This window comes from Daldinia vernicosa (genome assembly GCF_022497035.1).
Source record: "Daldinia vernicosa strain CBS 139.73 unplaced genomic scaffold F5Y00scaffold_21, whole genome shotgun sequence".
NCBI classification, from domain to species: domain Eukaryota; kingdom Fungi; phylum Ascomycota; class Sordariomycetes; order Xylariales; family Hypoxylaceae; genus Daldinia; species Daldinia vernicosa.
In genome coordinates, this window is record NW_025953937.1 from 273,433 (window position 1) to 285,738 (window position 12,306).

A 12,306-nucleotide genomic window follows, 5' to 3' on the forward strand; every position below is an offset into this window, starting at 1 on the left:
AGCTGTTCTCGCATCAACGTGCAGGCGAGGTACAATATGATACCAAATACCATACTAACCAAACATATTCCCAGCCGTGTATTGTACGGAAGACTGGCATTTCGAGGGTCGCAAACTAATATCGCATGCTTTCCTAGAACGCCTTCGCCTTTGTTATACGGATGAGGCTGGGGTATACTCCTAACGTATACCGTACACTCCCAAACCCCCATCAAAAATCCAGAACTGAAATGACGTGAAACCGGCTCATGCACCCTAGATGCCTTTCTCTTCCAACTTGAACCCCTATGAAAGCTTCATACGGTTCAGTACACTATTACGACGCCCTTCTACTGAAGGCTTCTTGTTTCGTTTGCCTAAAGGGTGAGACTAAGGAAAGTCGAAGTATCTTATGACGATAGATACCTATTCTGACTGGACATGATATCCAGCGCACCGGTGAGCGAAGCAGTTTTCGCCAAGTGTATCGGGCGAGCGAGACACCCTTGACCCTTGACCCTCGCGCTCGAAGTCGGAGTGGTACAACCCGTCAGGGGTCACTCTCGAAACGTATGCTATGATCATGTCAGCGTGTATCGAACTAGGTTGCAGACGACAAGATAGTGGCGCTACCTGAAGAAGTCCATCAAGGAAGACTATTAAGCCAGATGGCCCAGGTAGATTGACTAACCCTTATTTCCTCAGCCCTTTTCTCAGCATGATAGCAATTCTGTATACTTGCCGAGGAATACAGACTAATCTGCTGTCTTCTACCATCTTCACTATTCCCACGGCGCTCGGGCGATATAGTTGACCATTCCGTTCAACGCATTATCGCCTTCTTCATCGGTAATAAGCTTTGCGTCTTGAAGCGTCGTCAAGACGTCTCCAACCCAGCTCTGGCAGTTCCAATCCAGCTCGGTATTGTTCACGTGAGTTCCAAGAATTGCGTCGCGTAGCCGCGTATCGAGCTCCGAACTAGTCTCAACTGTCGCAACTGCAAGTCGCCGATAGAAATGCGGTCTCGTTCGCGCGGGAGCTTGGTTCCATACTTCATCCACACTATAGTGAGGGTAGCTACCCTTGATTCGGACGGTGAGGTTCTTATTCTCGTTGTCGTCGAAGACTATACACAGCTCGGTGACTCGGGTAGACTGGATATCGCGAGGGTAACCCCGGAATATTAGGATCCAGAGCGTTTGCGAGTGGCTGACGGCATTTGGATTCCCCTGATCACCATCCAGTTGAGGCTGTTGGTTTCTGTCCTTGCCGTTGTTCCCGTCCCGGCGTCCGGCCGTGCTTGAGACGATACCCATTGGAGCCTTGAGCATTAGAGGAGTGCTAGAACCACCTGGATAGGCCCTGGCGTCCGGTGGTTCTTTCGCAACGCTTACTAGGGCCGACGAGTGTTTTACTTGTCTCTTTAAGGGTCAGATCGTGTAGATCATATCCTGGGTCGAATACAGTCGAATACAGAGATGGACGGCCGGCCTTTGTCGTGACAAGTTCTAATTGTTGCAACGCGAACGGGTAAGTTGTCTTTGTCTTGTCGTTATCGATGAGAGGCTTTCAGGGACAGTAGAAATCTGGCCCACCCCCAAAAGGATGTGTGGGTGGTGGTAGTGGCCTTTACAGACACACCCACTCTGCCTACCTAGGTACAAAGGGCAGAACAGCCAGTAGACTATCTTACATATTCACACGTCCCGAGCTCGCAGGCAACCCCGGTAACGCGATGACAATCACACCGCAAAGTTATTCTCCGATGTACAGGAAATCATCTAATTACACAGATCAAAACGATATATGCATACGATCACCATGACTTGGCAGAACTTGGCCCCTCTCGAACCCACAATTGGTACACTTGGAGACACCGAAGTTTGCCTGGTACAGAAGTCTACCGACGGGCACATTTAAAGATACGGTGGAGTCTCCTACCTAGACACATCAAGGTAATTTGTAACCCCGTTGTCTCCTCTAGACAAAGATTGCAGATATGGCTAGAATGGCTTGCATTGGATTATGCAGCCCGGCCCCATCGAGCGTTCTAGACCCAGGGATCGTTTCGGGTGAATAAGGTGACAAACGGGAAAGGATTGTAAGACCACCAGCGCTATACGATTTTTGCGCTTCTCCCGACACCATTGCGTACTTGATGTTTTACAGCTGACAGTCTAAAAGATAGAATTGCCTCCATTTTAGCTTAATTTGGCGCGAAAAAAAAGTCTGCAACTTTTTTTTTTTCGCAGTTGGGCGAGGACACAAGGTTCAAGGCGCAAGGAAAAGGCCACAGAGGCGTACGCGCATATCATTCCTCCCTTAGGATGCACTTTCGCATCCAACTATGGGCCTAGCAGGAAAGATGGATGTCAGCTGTCGATCACTCATACGATTTGATCTCACATTCCTGCAGCTGTCCGATTGAGTACTATTAGTCCGACTACCATATTTGTTGTCCGGCTTTCAAAACTGGTGGTCGAGAAAATACCTATTATAATCCCTGAATTAGGTATCTTGGGGGGAAGTTTTATGCTCGTCGCCACATTGATGTACTAACAATCCGTTACTAGCATAACCCTTCAAATAAGGCCGAGGACGACCGCCGGTTTCGCGTGCCCATTAGGCAAGTCAAAATCACAGGCGCCCCTTTATTAGCAACAAGAAATGCTTATTTTTCTTACTATAACGAGCTATTTGAACGCCGAATAAGAAACCACGCACAAGCAAGAAGGAAGAAGATATCACCATTGCCCCGGTTTCGTTGCGTCCGTGTAGTATATTATTATTATGCATGAGGACTAATGCGTGAGTTCGTTAGAATTTGGCGAATCCGCACATATCGGCGATCTCTCCGCGTGGACGACCCAGGGAGGTTGGGGATGCTTGACTACTAGGTACAATGCCTGTAGCAGCCAGGGTAAAATAATCAGCGAATCTCGTGACGGGTATTCCCACCTTACGCGTGTCTGTTCACCTTAAGAGCCTCTTTGGACCGCACTTATATTGGGTACTCGAACACACGACCCCACGGCTGATTTTAGAGACACTACGCGCTATCATGGTCCGACTTTAGGCGAGTGACTAGCCAGCTCCCAGGGGGAATGTTAGATTCGACGCGTGCTGAATATGCCTACTGCGACCGCGCCTATCTCGTCCTGAGCATTCATCGCTCAACAAGTGGGTGACGATGCAGCCCACTATAGCTTGGCCTCATTCCTAAGATCATATCAACCAACGATAGTATGCGTCATGTACGGTTGGGCCACTGATTCGTAATAGGTTTACATCCTGAACACGCTACGACCCTCTCCGGCCACACGCCCGACGGGTCACGCCAAAGAGTATCGTAGGTCTCTCATGTCCTTAAGGTTGCGATTCAGTAAAGAAAAGGACTTATCTGAAAACATAAATGGTTTGATCGCATTGTTTTCCCGGCCTACTGGCTTGATTAAAAAGCCACCTAGCATGCTTGGTATTTTGCATAACACACCCGGGCTGAGGTCCTGAGGGGCAATTCGCTTGGTGTCCATATCATATCTCAGAATGCACCCAGACTTAATATCCACACTGTAAGTGCTTCCTACTATGATAAATATTCGGAGAAGCTTGATATAGTAGGATAAGACTCTTAGGAGCACCGAATACTGAGTTTCGAGGTCACCAAACAAAAGGCCATATTACTCCCTCAACTGGCGTCTCGGGGCATTCACAGGCTTGATCGCAGACTATCATACACCACATTAAAAACAGCCTCCTAGCAGCCTCGATACGGGCCGACTGGCCTGGCTATGTATAGAGCGATCTGAAAGGGATGTGCTCACCTCACATTTGATACCGTCTTTACAGGACTCTCACAAGCTGATATTGACAAATATCTATATATATTATCAGCCGTCATAAAAAGAAATTATAGTATCCACGTGTCGTGCATAAAGACGCCGGTGGTGTATGATTACACATTCGGCCGTGCAAGGCCAGAGGTGTTTCAAGACTATTGTATCAGTGACTGATCACATTCCAGCTACACGTATCATAAAATGCTGGGCGACGCTGGACCTACATACCGAGCCCAATAGAGGAAGTACTAACGATGTCGCCTTTCGCTCTCACCGGCAGCACCCAATTAAACCCGGCTACCTGGAGTTCCCGAAAGATAGTCTACACCTCTTCTTCAGCAGCTGGATGGAGGGTTCCAGAAGCATCCTACCTATCAGGGGAACCTCCAAAACCACGTGAATTTCATCGCTGATTTCGCTTTAACGATACGGTATGCCGTCTGCCAACCCACCAGAACAGTAACCGAGCCGAGTTGCCGGAGGACATCCCGCCCCCCTACCACCGAGAAAATCCGCTAGGCTAGATTAGGGTTGAGGCTATTCATATTTCGTCTCCCACGCCTCGGGTGGTAATTCGATAGTCCAACCCAACCATACCATCGGGTGCATTGCATGTATAATGCCTCATCCACTGCCGCATAGCTGGGGTACGGAAACCTTATCTAGCTACGTTGGGTAGGTAGGTAAGTCGATATATAAGTAGGGAGGTAAGTCAGTAGACGAACAAGACATGCAAGCTGAGTTACACAACTACGTTCACACTTACACAGAGGCTGATTCAACAGCCGGAAATACTTTGCGCTCGTGTGTGGGAAATGGCTTTATACCCGACGCTGGTGTGTAGCGTACACATGTGCACATGCATCTCAGCCTATAAGTGAACACGGTTAGATAAGTAGCGAGAGGTACCGTACCGACGCGAAGATCTGTGGGACCACGAGATCTAAGAGTATACAAGGAATGAATACCTATATACCGACATATTTTCTCTGAGAAAGACGTTTCGGATTGCTTGTCATCGAGCAAGCGTAGTACGGGTTAAGAGACATTACCTTATTTTCGATGGCAACTAGCCAAGTGATGATACTAGCCACTAGCATCAAAACTGATTCATGGACGAAGGTTTATTTATGTCAGATATCATTTTTCGCGGGGCTGAGATGATTGTCTACTCGAATAATATCTCGAGATACCTTACATATGGGACTACTCACATTTAATGTAGCGCTCACTCAGCTCCAACCCTCTTTGTTACCTCTCCTCCCCCGCAGGAGTATTTTCTATCTAGAAAACCTCGAATAATCGATCTTCGAACACTCCATATCCAACCCGAGATAGAACCCCGAGCCCATCTACGCCAGGACCAAGGGCGTGGGACAGTTCGCCCGGCTTAGCTTACAGGTCATATTTCTTTGTTTACCGCCACCAGGCAAACCAGACCCTCGATCGAGCCGACCTCGCACAGACGGCGTCGCACGTCCTCATGCAAGCCGTCGCGGCGCGTGTTTCGTATAAATTGGGAAAGTCTCCACCGCCGCCTACCTGTTTCTGGCTCCCAAAGCAAAGCAAAGCTATCGCTCACCCGGCACGCAATAACCGGGCACGAGATTTGTTCCAATTCGCCGGTTTGAAAAAGAGGTAGGTAAGCGTTACCTACTTCACTTCTTGTGTATATATATGTAGATGGTTGAGTAGGCAAGTATTGCCAGGTATTGGGGTCAGGGCACGACACGTGGCTCGTGTTTACCTCTTTTCATACGTCTACGCCCAAGTTGGTGGTGGCCGTTGAGGCTTAGCCACGAATCCTGAGGATGACTTAATAGAATCTGGTCTAGTATCGTGATAGGTATGAGCTTCCCGAGAGGAAGTAGGTATACTGCTTGAGATACGTGTCGCGAGCGCGCGTTGTCTCGACGTAGGTATTGCCGTTTTACCGCCTGTGTTCCACGAGATACGGGCCACTACCTACCTCACTCCTTCACGATCATATAATAACTGGCTTGTAGGAGCGTGGATAGACGTACCTAACTTGAAGGAGTAGACTCTATTATGCCACGTTAAGCCAGGAAATGAATACTCTGGCGGGCTATATCCAATCAGGTAGGACATCTCGATCGTCACAAACGAATAGAAAAGCAAGTATCAGAAGTAATGAGGGTTTGGCTTAAAAGCCATTCGCGCAAATGTATTTATGTACTATGTCTAATCCTCTATCAAGTAAACAACAGAGAATCATCCAAAGGCTTGAGTTAATAGGTACCTAGGTAGACACGACCAGCGCGATTTCCCAAGGCCCAGCTTTTATACCTATCATCAATCATAATGCCGTAACCCTCTTAACATGATAGTATCGAAAACGAATAGGATATCGCTCAACGCCCCTTGCTCGCTAACATATATCTAATAGAACGCTATAACACTCTGAAAAGTGTCCAAGTTTCCCAGACACCTGCGCCATGTATGATACTAGCATCGCCTACATATAAATTAACCCGGCGCATGGCTATACTCCCACGTGACGTAAGGCTGATTGATGAGGTAATAGATCCAGTATACGATACCGATTGTCTCGAGCGGTAGCTCGGGGTAGCGCTCTCGAATTCTCGGTATAATGGGGCAACGGCACGTGGGGCACGGATGGCCATCCATAACAGCGATGAATGTACGCAGGACGGTCCCGAGCGACGTATTATGCATATACGGAGAATCCGACTCGTCGGCCAACGTGTGCAGGAGCCATATCCACGCAGTCAGGATTTCGGCCGGGCGAGAGCAGAGCCCTGCGAGGCTGTACGTGCGGTTGAACTGGTCCCCTCCGATGAGAGTGCCGCCGCTGTAGGTCCTCCATTCCTCGGGGTCGCCCGTGGAGAAGCGGCGTAGGACCGGGGGTACGTGGCCGGCGGTGATGCTGGAGCCGAAGACCCATTCTTCGAGGGACGAGGAGCGGATGGCGAGGGAATTTTGCGGCGTATACTGTGGTGGATCACTGCCGATGGGAGCATGGCAAACTATTATGGATGGACGGCGAGAGGCCATGTCGAATAGGAACTTCACTCGGGTTACCTCAGAGTCGTAGCTAACCACCGGTCTCTTTGCACGATATCCCCGCACAGCCTCACCGATAGGTTTGTATGCATCTGGTCCCAGGACACGGCATTCATCTATAAACGTAAGGCTCTCGACCTCGACGATGTCGTGAGTAGAAAGATGGAAGCAAGCTACAGAATTGAGAGTTCTGAAGGGCCTCGATAATAGCATGAGATGTTCCAGAGCGACAAGTCTACTCTGGTGACAGACTCTGAGAGCCGCGATATCCGACTAATGTATTGGGGCTTCTTCGAGGTCGGGAATATTACCGTGATCGTGTCCTGCAGGTGGTTGTGGGATCTCGATCACCGGAAAATGCATGTATTTCGTGCGGACCATCGAGTTAGGTATAGTGAGCCTCCATATCACCCATTGAATCTCCGTTGGTAGAGCTGGGAAGAGTCGGAATTCGCTTAGCGGCTGAGAAGCTCCGTCGGCCATAGGGAGTATCTTGAATATATATGTTAATAAACAGGCTATTTTCTTGTTAACTTAGAGGATTGTTCTGCTTTGTTGCTAAGGATGAAACCCCCAACAGTCGAGAACCACTCGAGGTCCTAGATGATCATATATACTGAAATATAGCGTATTGGTATTAACTCTAGGTGTTGTGGGAGAGGGAGGGGATTGTTCCAACCAACTCATAACCAAGAAACCTCTTGGTTTAGACTTTATGGGAAGGTACAATAACATAAACGCATAGGTACCTACCTATATATATAAGACTTCGCCCAATTGGAAGTGGCGTATAACCTTGGAAGAATATTTCTTGATACGACACCCTTTTACGCATCGCACATATTCATCAACTTTAGAACTATAAATCCTCTTTTGCCAGCATATCAACTATATCAAGGTAGAATGCTATAGCATTAAAGCTGTTTGCCAATTAGCGCGTATACAAGTAACTACGGGAAAAGTGCAAACTTACTTTGGTCCTTGACCCATCCACTTTAGCAAGGTCCATCTTAGCTGGTTCGTCCAGTTGATTAAGTCCAGGTGACTGACACCTACTAAAGTTCCCTTGTATGAACCCCATTTCGAACTTGTTACACTAACGAGACCATCATTAGGTCCCTCTACGTCGCTAATGATATTATGGGAATGGCGGAAAGGTGAAAGGAGAGTAGGCCGATCCATCATGGCCCCGTACGAGAAGTAGCGAACGCTTGGGTCGTCTGGGGTCCGTGGGTTGAAACTCTCTGTCATATATGCTGGCGTGAGTTGCTCGAATGCGCCTGTATCCATACCTACGCCCTGGATAAATTGATATATACTCGGAAGTCTGTCTGCACCAATCTCTTTGAATACATAATCCGCAAAAGCGCTCCCTCGGTGAGGAGTAGCGACGGTGACTAGAGATTTCACATCCACATTCTTAGGTTGGAGATGAGAAATCATGTATCTGGCATCGAGTCCGCCCATAGAGTGAGCAATAATATTCACGCTCTTATCCCGCGCAACATGGGCAATACTATGAGCCAGCTTCTCAGCTCTTTGCTCGATACTTCCGGATGGAGGCACAGTTGCCGTTATGACTTCAATCCCATTAGCTCTTAATGCATCTGTGATGCCGCGCCAATAGGTAATGGCAGGGAGCCATCCTCCAGCAAGGCGAAGTTCGGCGAAGCCTAATAAGCCATGGGCGAGGACGACTGGGTATTTAGGAGTAGCTAAGGACCATGTCAGTCGTGGAGTCTATAATCTCTTGGGAACGAGTGGCCCTGTACCGTAATGTTCTCTTACGGCGGCATAGTCATCATATATCTGCTTTCCAAGGTCTTTCAGTCTCGGATCGTTACCATGCTGAGAAGAATAAGCCCTTGAGCTTCTCGGCGGCAGCAACCGAGTACGCCGGGCTGAATTGTTGAAAACACCGTCGAGTGAGCGAAGAGAGACGGGATATATATGGCAATGGCTTATAGCACATCGCGATAGACTCATTTCTATAGCCTCAACCTCGAGAGATGGCTGATTGTTAATGGTTAAGGTACATGTTTATGTTTATGTTTACGTTAAATTGAAAGTGAAAGTTAATGTTTAGGTACCTTACACTATTGAAATCAATGACCCATATAATACGTCATGCATTAAACCAGGCGCAATGCACGTAAGCGGAAGCCGGAAGCGCGTTAGTCTTGGACACCCGGAAGCTTCGCACATCATTTTTTTGGTCCTTCCTCTTTCGGGGCTCCCGTGGTACTCGCCCATCGGTCCCATCGGTTTAGCGTGGAGAAATCTCTTGGCGGCATCTCTTAAGCACGAAATTACATTAGCGTCAGTTAAAGCCGAACGGGACTCGACCACTAAAATTCAACCTCCAAGGGTCGCATAATCGGTCGCATATGTTGAACTTCAGCCAACACTCCTCTCTTCGTTATTACATATTATGGTACTATTCAAACCATAGCCACCAACACCGACCAACATGCATAACATCCCTACTCGATCACGTGAAATCTGACTCGTCTCTACCTTTTGTCGTATTTGTTTTTTTTCTTTCCGCCGGTTAAATAAGGTAAGTCTTGCGGGAGGACCCCGTACTCGAAGCACAACGTTGCGGTTCTCGCGTCTGTGAAGATGGCAGCGTGTTACATTCGGCGTGTTTATCACCAACGGTCGAGCAAACAAAACTACACGATTATCCAATCAAATACGTCCTGGCGTTAATTGCATTCGACCCTCAAATTATGCTTGCTCTACTCCTTTGTCCGACCTTATCCCATGGTAGGTACATGATTGCTATAAGAATGGCCTCCGAACATCCAAGATTCATATCATCTCTTACGACCTACGGGAACGGAAAGTCTATTAGATCTTAGATTGGACTAAGTACCTAATATAGCCCATCGAACGGTTTTATCTCAAAAAGCGAAGTAGTACAGTTTGACCTCGAACACTTCCCGTACAGTGTCCTACTGTCAACAAGTCGAAAAACATGGATTAACTCGCGGCCATAGATGTGCTGACATTAGCCGCGCTGGTTTGCAAATTCTCGATATGATTGGCTACTGTTGATATAGAGTCTGTGGTCGAACCGTACTGTCGGGTCAGCCTTCGCCCCCCGTCGAACCCCGATTGAGTATCTCGCAGGCCTTTTTTTCATGTGAGAAGCAGGTCGAGAGGTTCTCTCTAGCCTTGCTTGGAGATCGACCCAAAGTTCTGCTATGTCCGAAAAAGAACATCCCGGTCGATGAGAGATATAGGAAGTCGATGTTGCTCGGCCCGCGGAAAAGTACTTGGGCACCATCTATACCGATACCTATTCTCGTTTCTCCACCGTAGATGCTAGTCTCACAGAAAAGGGACACGTATGTAGACGCCGTTCAAAGACTATGGGTTGGCTGAGCGGATCTGCGGTGTTCCCCTGTATAAACAGGTATTGTCGCATACCAACATCTTGTGTGCCCTCCTTGTGTTAATCTTCTCTCTAATCCCAGAGCCGGCGGTGGGGAGAGTAACCATCACGATTAAGACGGGACGTACCATTTGCAGGGGCCGTCCTAGATCTTCTATCGGCTCACCATGAGGAAAATTCATCTCGGGCCGGTGCATGGTGAGGGTTCATCCGATTGCTTGTGCTGTTTAGGCATCGCTGTGATTTCCTCTCTGGACACTTAGAAGTTAGGATACCTAACCGTATCTGTGAATCTGAGCCTAGCTTATATCTGTATGAGTTCTAGCCGACTTATAACCTTGTCCACCCCGCTAGGATTTTTTCTCGTCTTCCAAATCGTCGTTAGCCGGAGCCGACAAGAAATATGCGACATGGCTAGTTCTACGGATTGCGTCTCGAGCCGCTGCTCGCGGATCTTTCTCACATACAAACCTTCCCTCGCTGGAAGTGCCGTCTTCCTAGCCTTATTCGCCGTTTTGATTCCGATCACACTGGCATTGGGAATCAAGTACAAGAGCTCTGTTTTCGCTACGGCGGTAGTGACGGGACTCGCCTTGGAAGTGGTGGGCTATATCGGTAGACTCCTGTTGCACAATACCCCGACCGATAGGAGTGGCTTCATTCTATTCTTGATCGGAACTATCATGGGCCCGACGTTCATCTGCGGCAGTATATTCCTCATAGCGCCGCAAATCGTTACCGTATACGGCGAAGAGTTTCGCTCATGGAGGCCGGTTTGGTATTCCTTCCTGCTCTATGTACTCACAGCTGTATCTCTTATACTTGAATTGGCTGGGGTGCTTGTCTCGACGATTCAAGATGACATAGGAGAAGTAGGTTGTCACGTTTGTGCTAAATATGATCTATGAGTCTAACTTCTATCTAGGTTGATATAGGCTCCCATGTCCTTGTTGCAGGGCTAGTTATTCAACTTATTACCCTGGTTGTTTTTATCGGCCATGCTGTCCTGTTCGCGATCGCCGTGCAGACGAGGTACCATATGTTAGATACTAAATTTGCCGGCATATACAAGAGAAGGTCTTTCAAGGCCTTCTTGTTTGGTAAGGAGATGCGATAACCACATACCTACGAAATCCTAACAGGCTAACTTTCAAACAACACATAGCATTCAAATTTGCGATTCTCTTGCTCGTCCTGCGAACAGCCTATCGAATCGTGACGATCGCCGAGGGATTCGGCAGTTCGATCGCGCAGTCGGAAACGTTGCTACTTGTACTCGACGGGTTGATGGTACTGCTCGCTACTTTAATCTTGCTAGCATTCTTCCCGGGACGAATTATACGCGACTCGGGATCTCAGACATTACCTCGTAGATCACCCAGAACGCCACTTCAACCGATACGAGTAGCCCCGTACGACCTGCCGTCGACCAAAAGCACCCCGACTTATAACCGAATGAGTACCAAGTCTTCTACGCCAGGCCATTCTCCAAGGAAGTCAGCACCGCCCCCTCCAAGAAATATGGTGGACAGTGACGCCTTGTGGTAAACGAGGGCGTTATATATATGAACTGGTTTCGGAGATCACATAGGGAGGGCATCAGGTGAGAATTTTATCGATATTAGGAAGGGGTATTTAAATGGCATATGGCGTTCTCAACCGCTACCTGTCAGGCTGGATGTGGTGGTTTTTCGATGAACATTTTCTGTTATTCTCATATACCCTTCATTTGGATATCGTAGGGGTTGGTCTTAGGGGTTACTGGGGGGTCACTCACTTATATTTGGCTATTCTTGCGTTGCGTAGGCGTGGATTTCGGCGTTGAGGCTATCTCCTTTTAGCAGAGCGGAAAGTTGTTACTTTGGGATGGGTTAGCGTTGTGGGTTTATTTACCTTCTTTTGAACCATAATATTATTATGTATTGGGCGAATTCTTGCACAATCGAAACTGGACTAACTACTATTTTCCATGCATGCTATTAAGATATTCACACCCTTCTTCGGTCAGGCCTACGTGACAGGTCTGCGTCCCTTGATTTTTAC

The 12,306-nt window shown here is 48.0% G+C and overlaps 4 protein-coding genes across 4 annotated transcripts; 1 reads left to right on the forward strand and 3 right to left on the reverse strand.

The window, feature by feature from the left end:
- Positions 1–761: 761 nt before the first annotated feature.
- Positions 762–1,295, reverse strand: F5Y00DRAFT_261733 (uncharacterized protein; the record flags this gene model as incomplete). Its single annotated transcript, XM_048011260.1, has 1 exon — positions 762–1,295. One exon carries the CDS (start codon positions 1,293–1,295, stop codon positions 762–764), a length of 534 nt encoding a protein of 177 aa, XP_047865192.1.
- Positions 1,296–6,305: 5,010 nt separating this feature from the next.
- On the reverse strand, positions 6,306–7,346 carry F5Y00DRAFT_261734 (uncharacterized protein; the record flags this gene model as incomplete). Its single annotated transcript, XM_048011261.1, has 2 exons — positions 6,306–7,036; positions 7,175–7,346. 2 exons carry the CDS (start codon positions 7,344–7,346, stop codon positions 6,306–6,308), a joined length of 903 nt encoding a protein of 300 aa, XP_047865193.1.
- A 41-nt stretch (positions 7,347–7,387) lies between these two features.
- F5Y00DRAFT_236085 (putative triacylglycerol lipase) lies at positions 7,388–8,925 on the reverse strand. Its single transcript, XM_048007669.1, has 3 exons — positions 8,636–8,925; positions 7,837–8,578; positions 7,388–7,783 (listed from the first exon to the last, which is right to left on the reverse strand). The coding sequence occupies exons 1-3, from the start codon at positions 8,847–8,849 to the stop codon at positions 7,723–7,725; spliced, it is 1,017 nt and encodes a 338-aa protein (XP_047865194.1). The 5' UTR covers positions 8,850–8,925; the 3' UTR covers positions 7,388–7,722.
- Positions 8,926–10,602: 1,677 nt separating this feature from the next.
- Positions 10,603–12,232, forward strand: F5Y00DRAFT_236094 (RTA1 like protein-domain-containing protein). The gene is made up of 3 exons (XM_048007670.1): positions 10,603–11,135; positions 11,189–11,363; positions 11,429–12,232. The coding sequence occupies exons 1-3, from the start codon at positions 10,674–10,676 to the stop codon at positions 11,809–11,811; spliced, it is 1,020 nt and encodes a 339-aa protein (XP_047865195.1). The 5' UTR covers positions 10,603–10,673; the 3' UTR covers positions 11,812–12,232.
- The last annotated feature ends 74 nt before the right edge of the window (positions 12,233–12,306 follow it).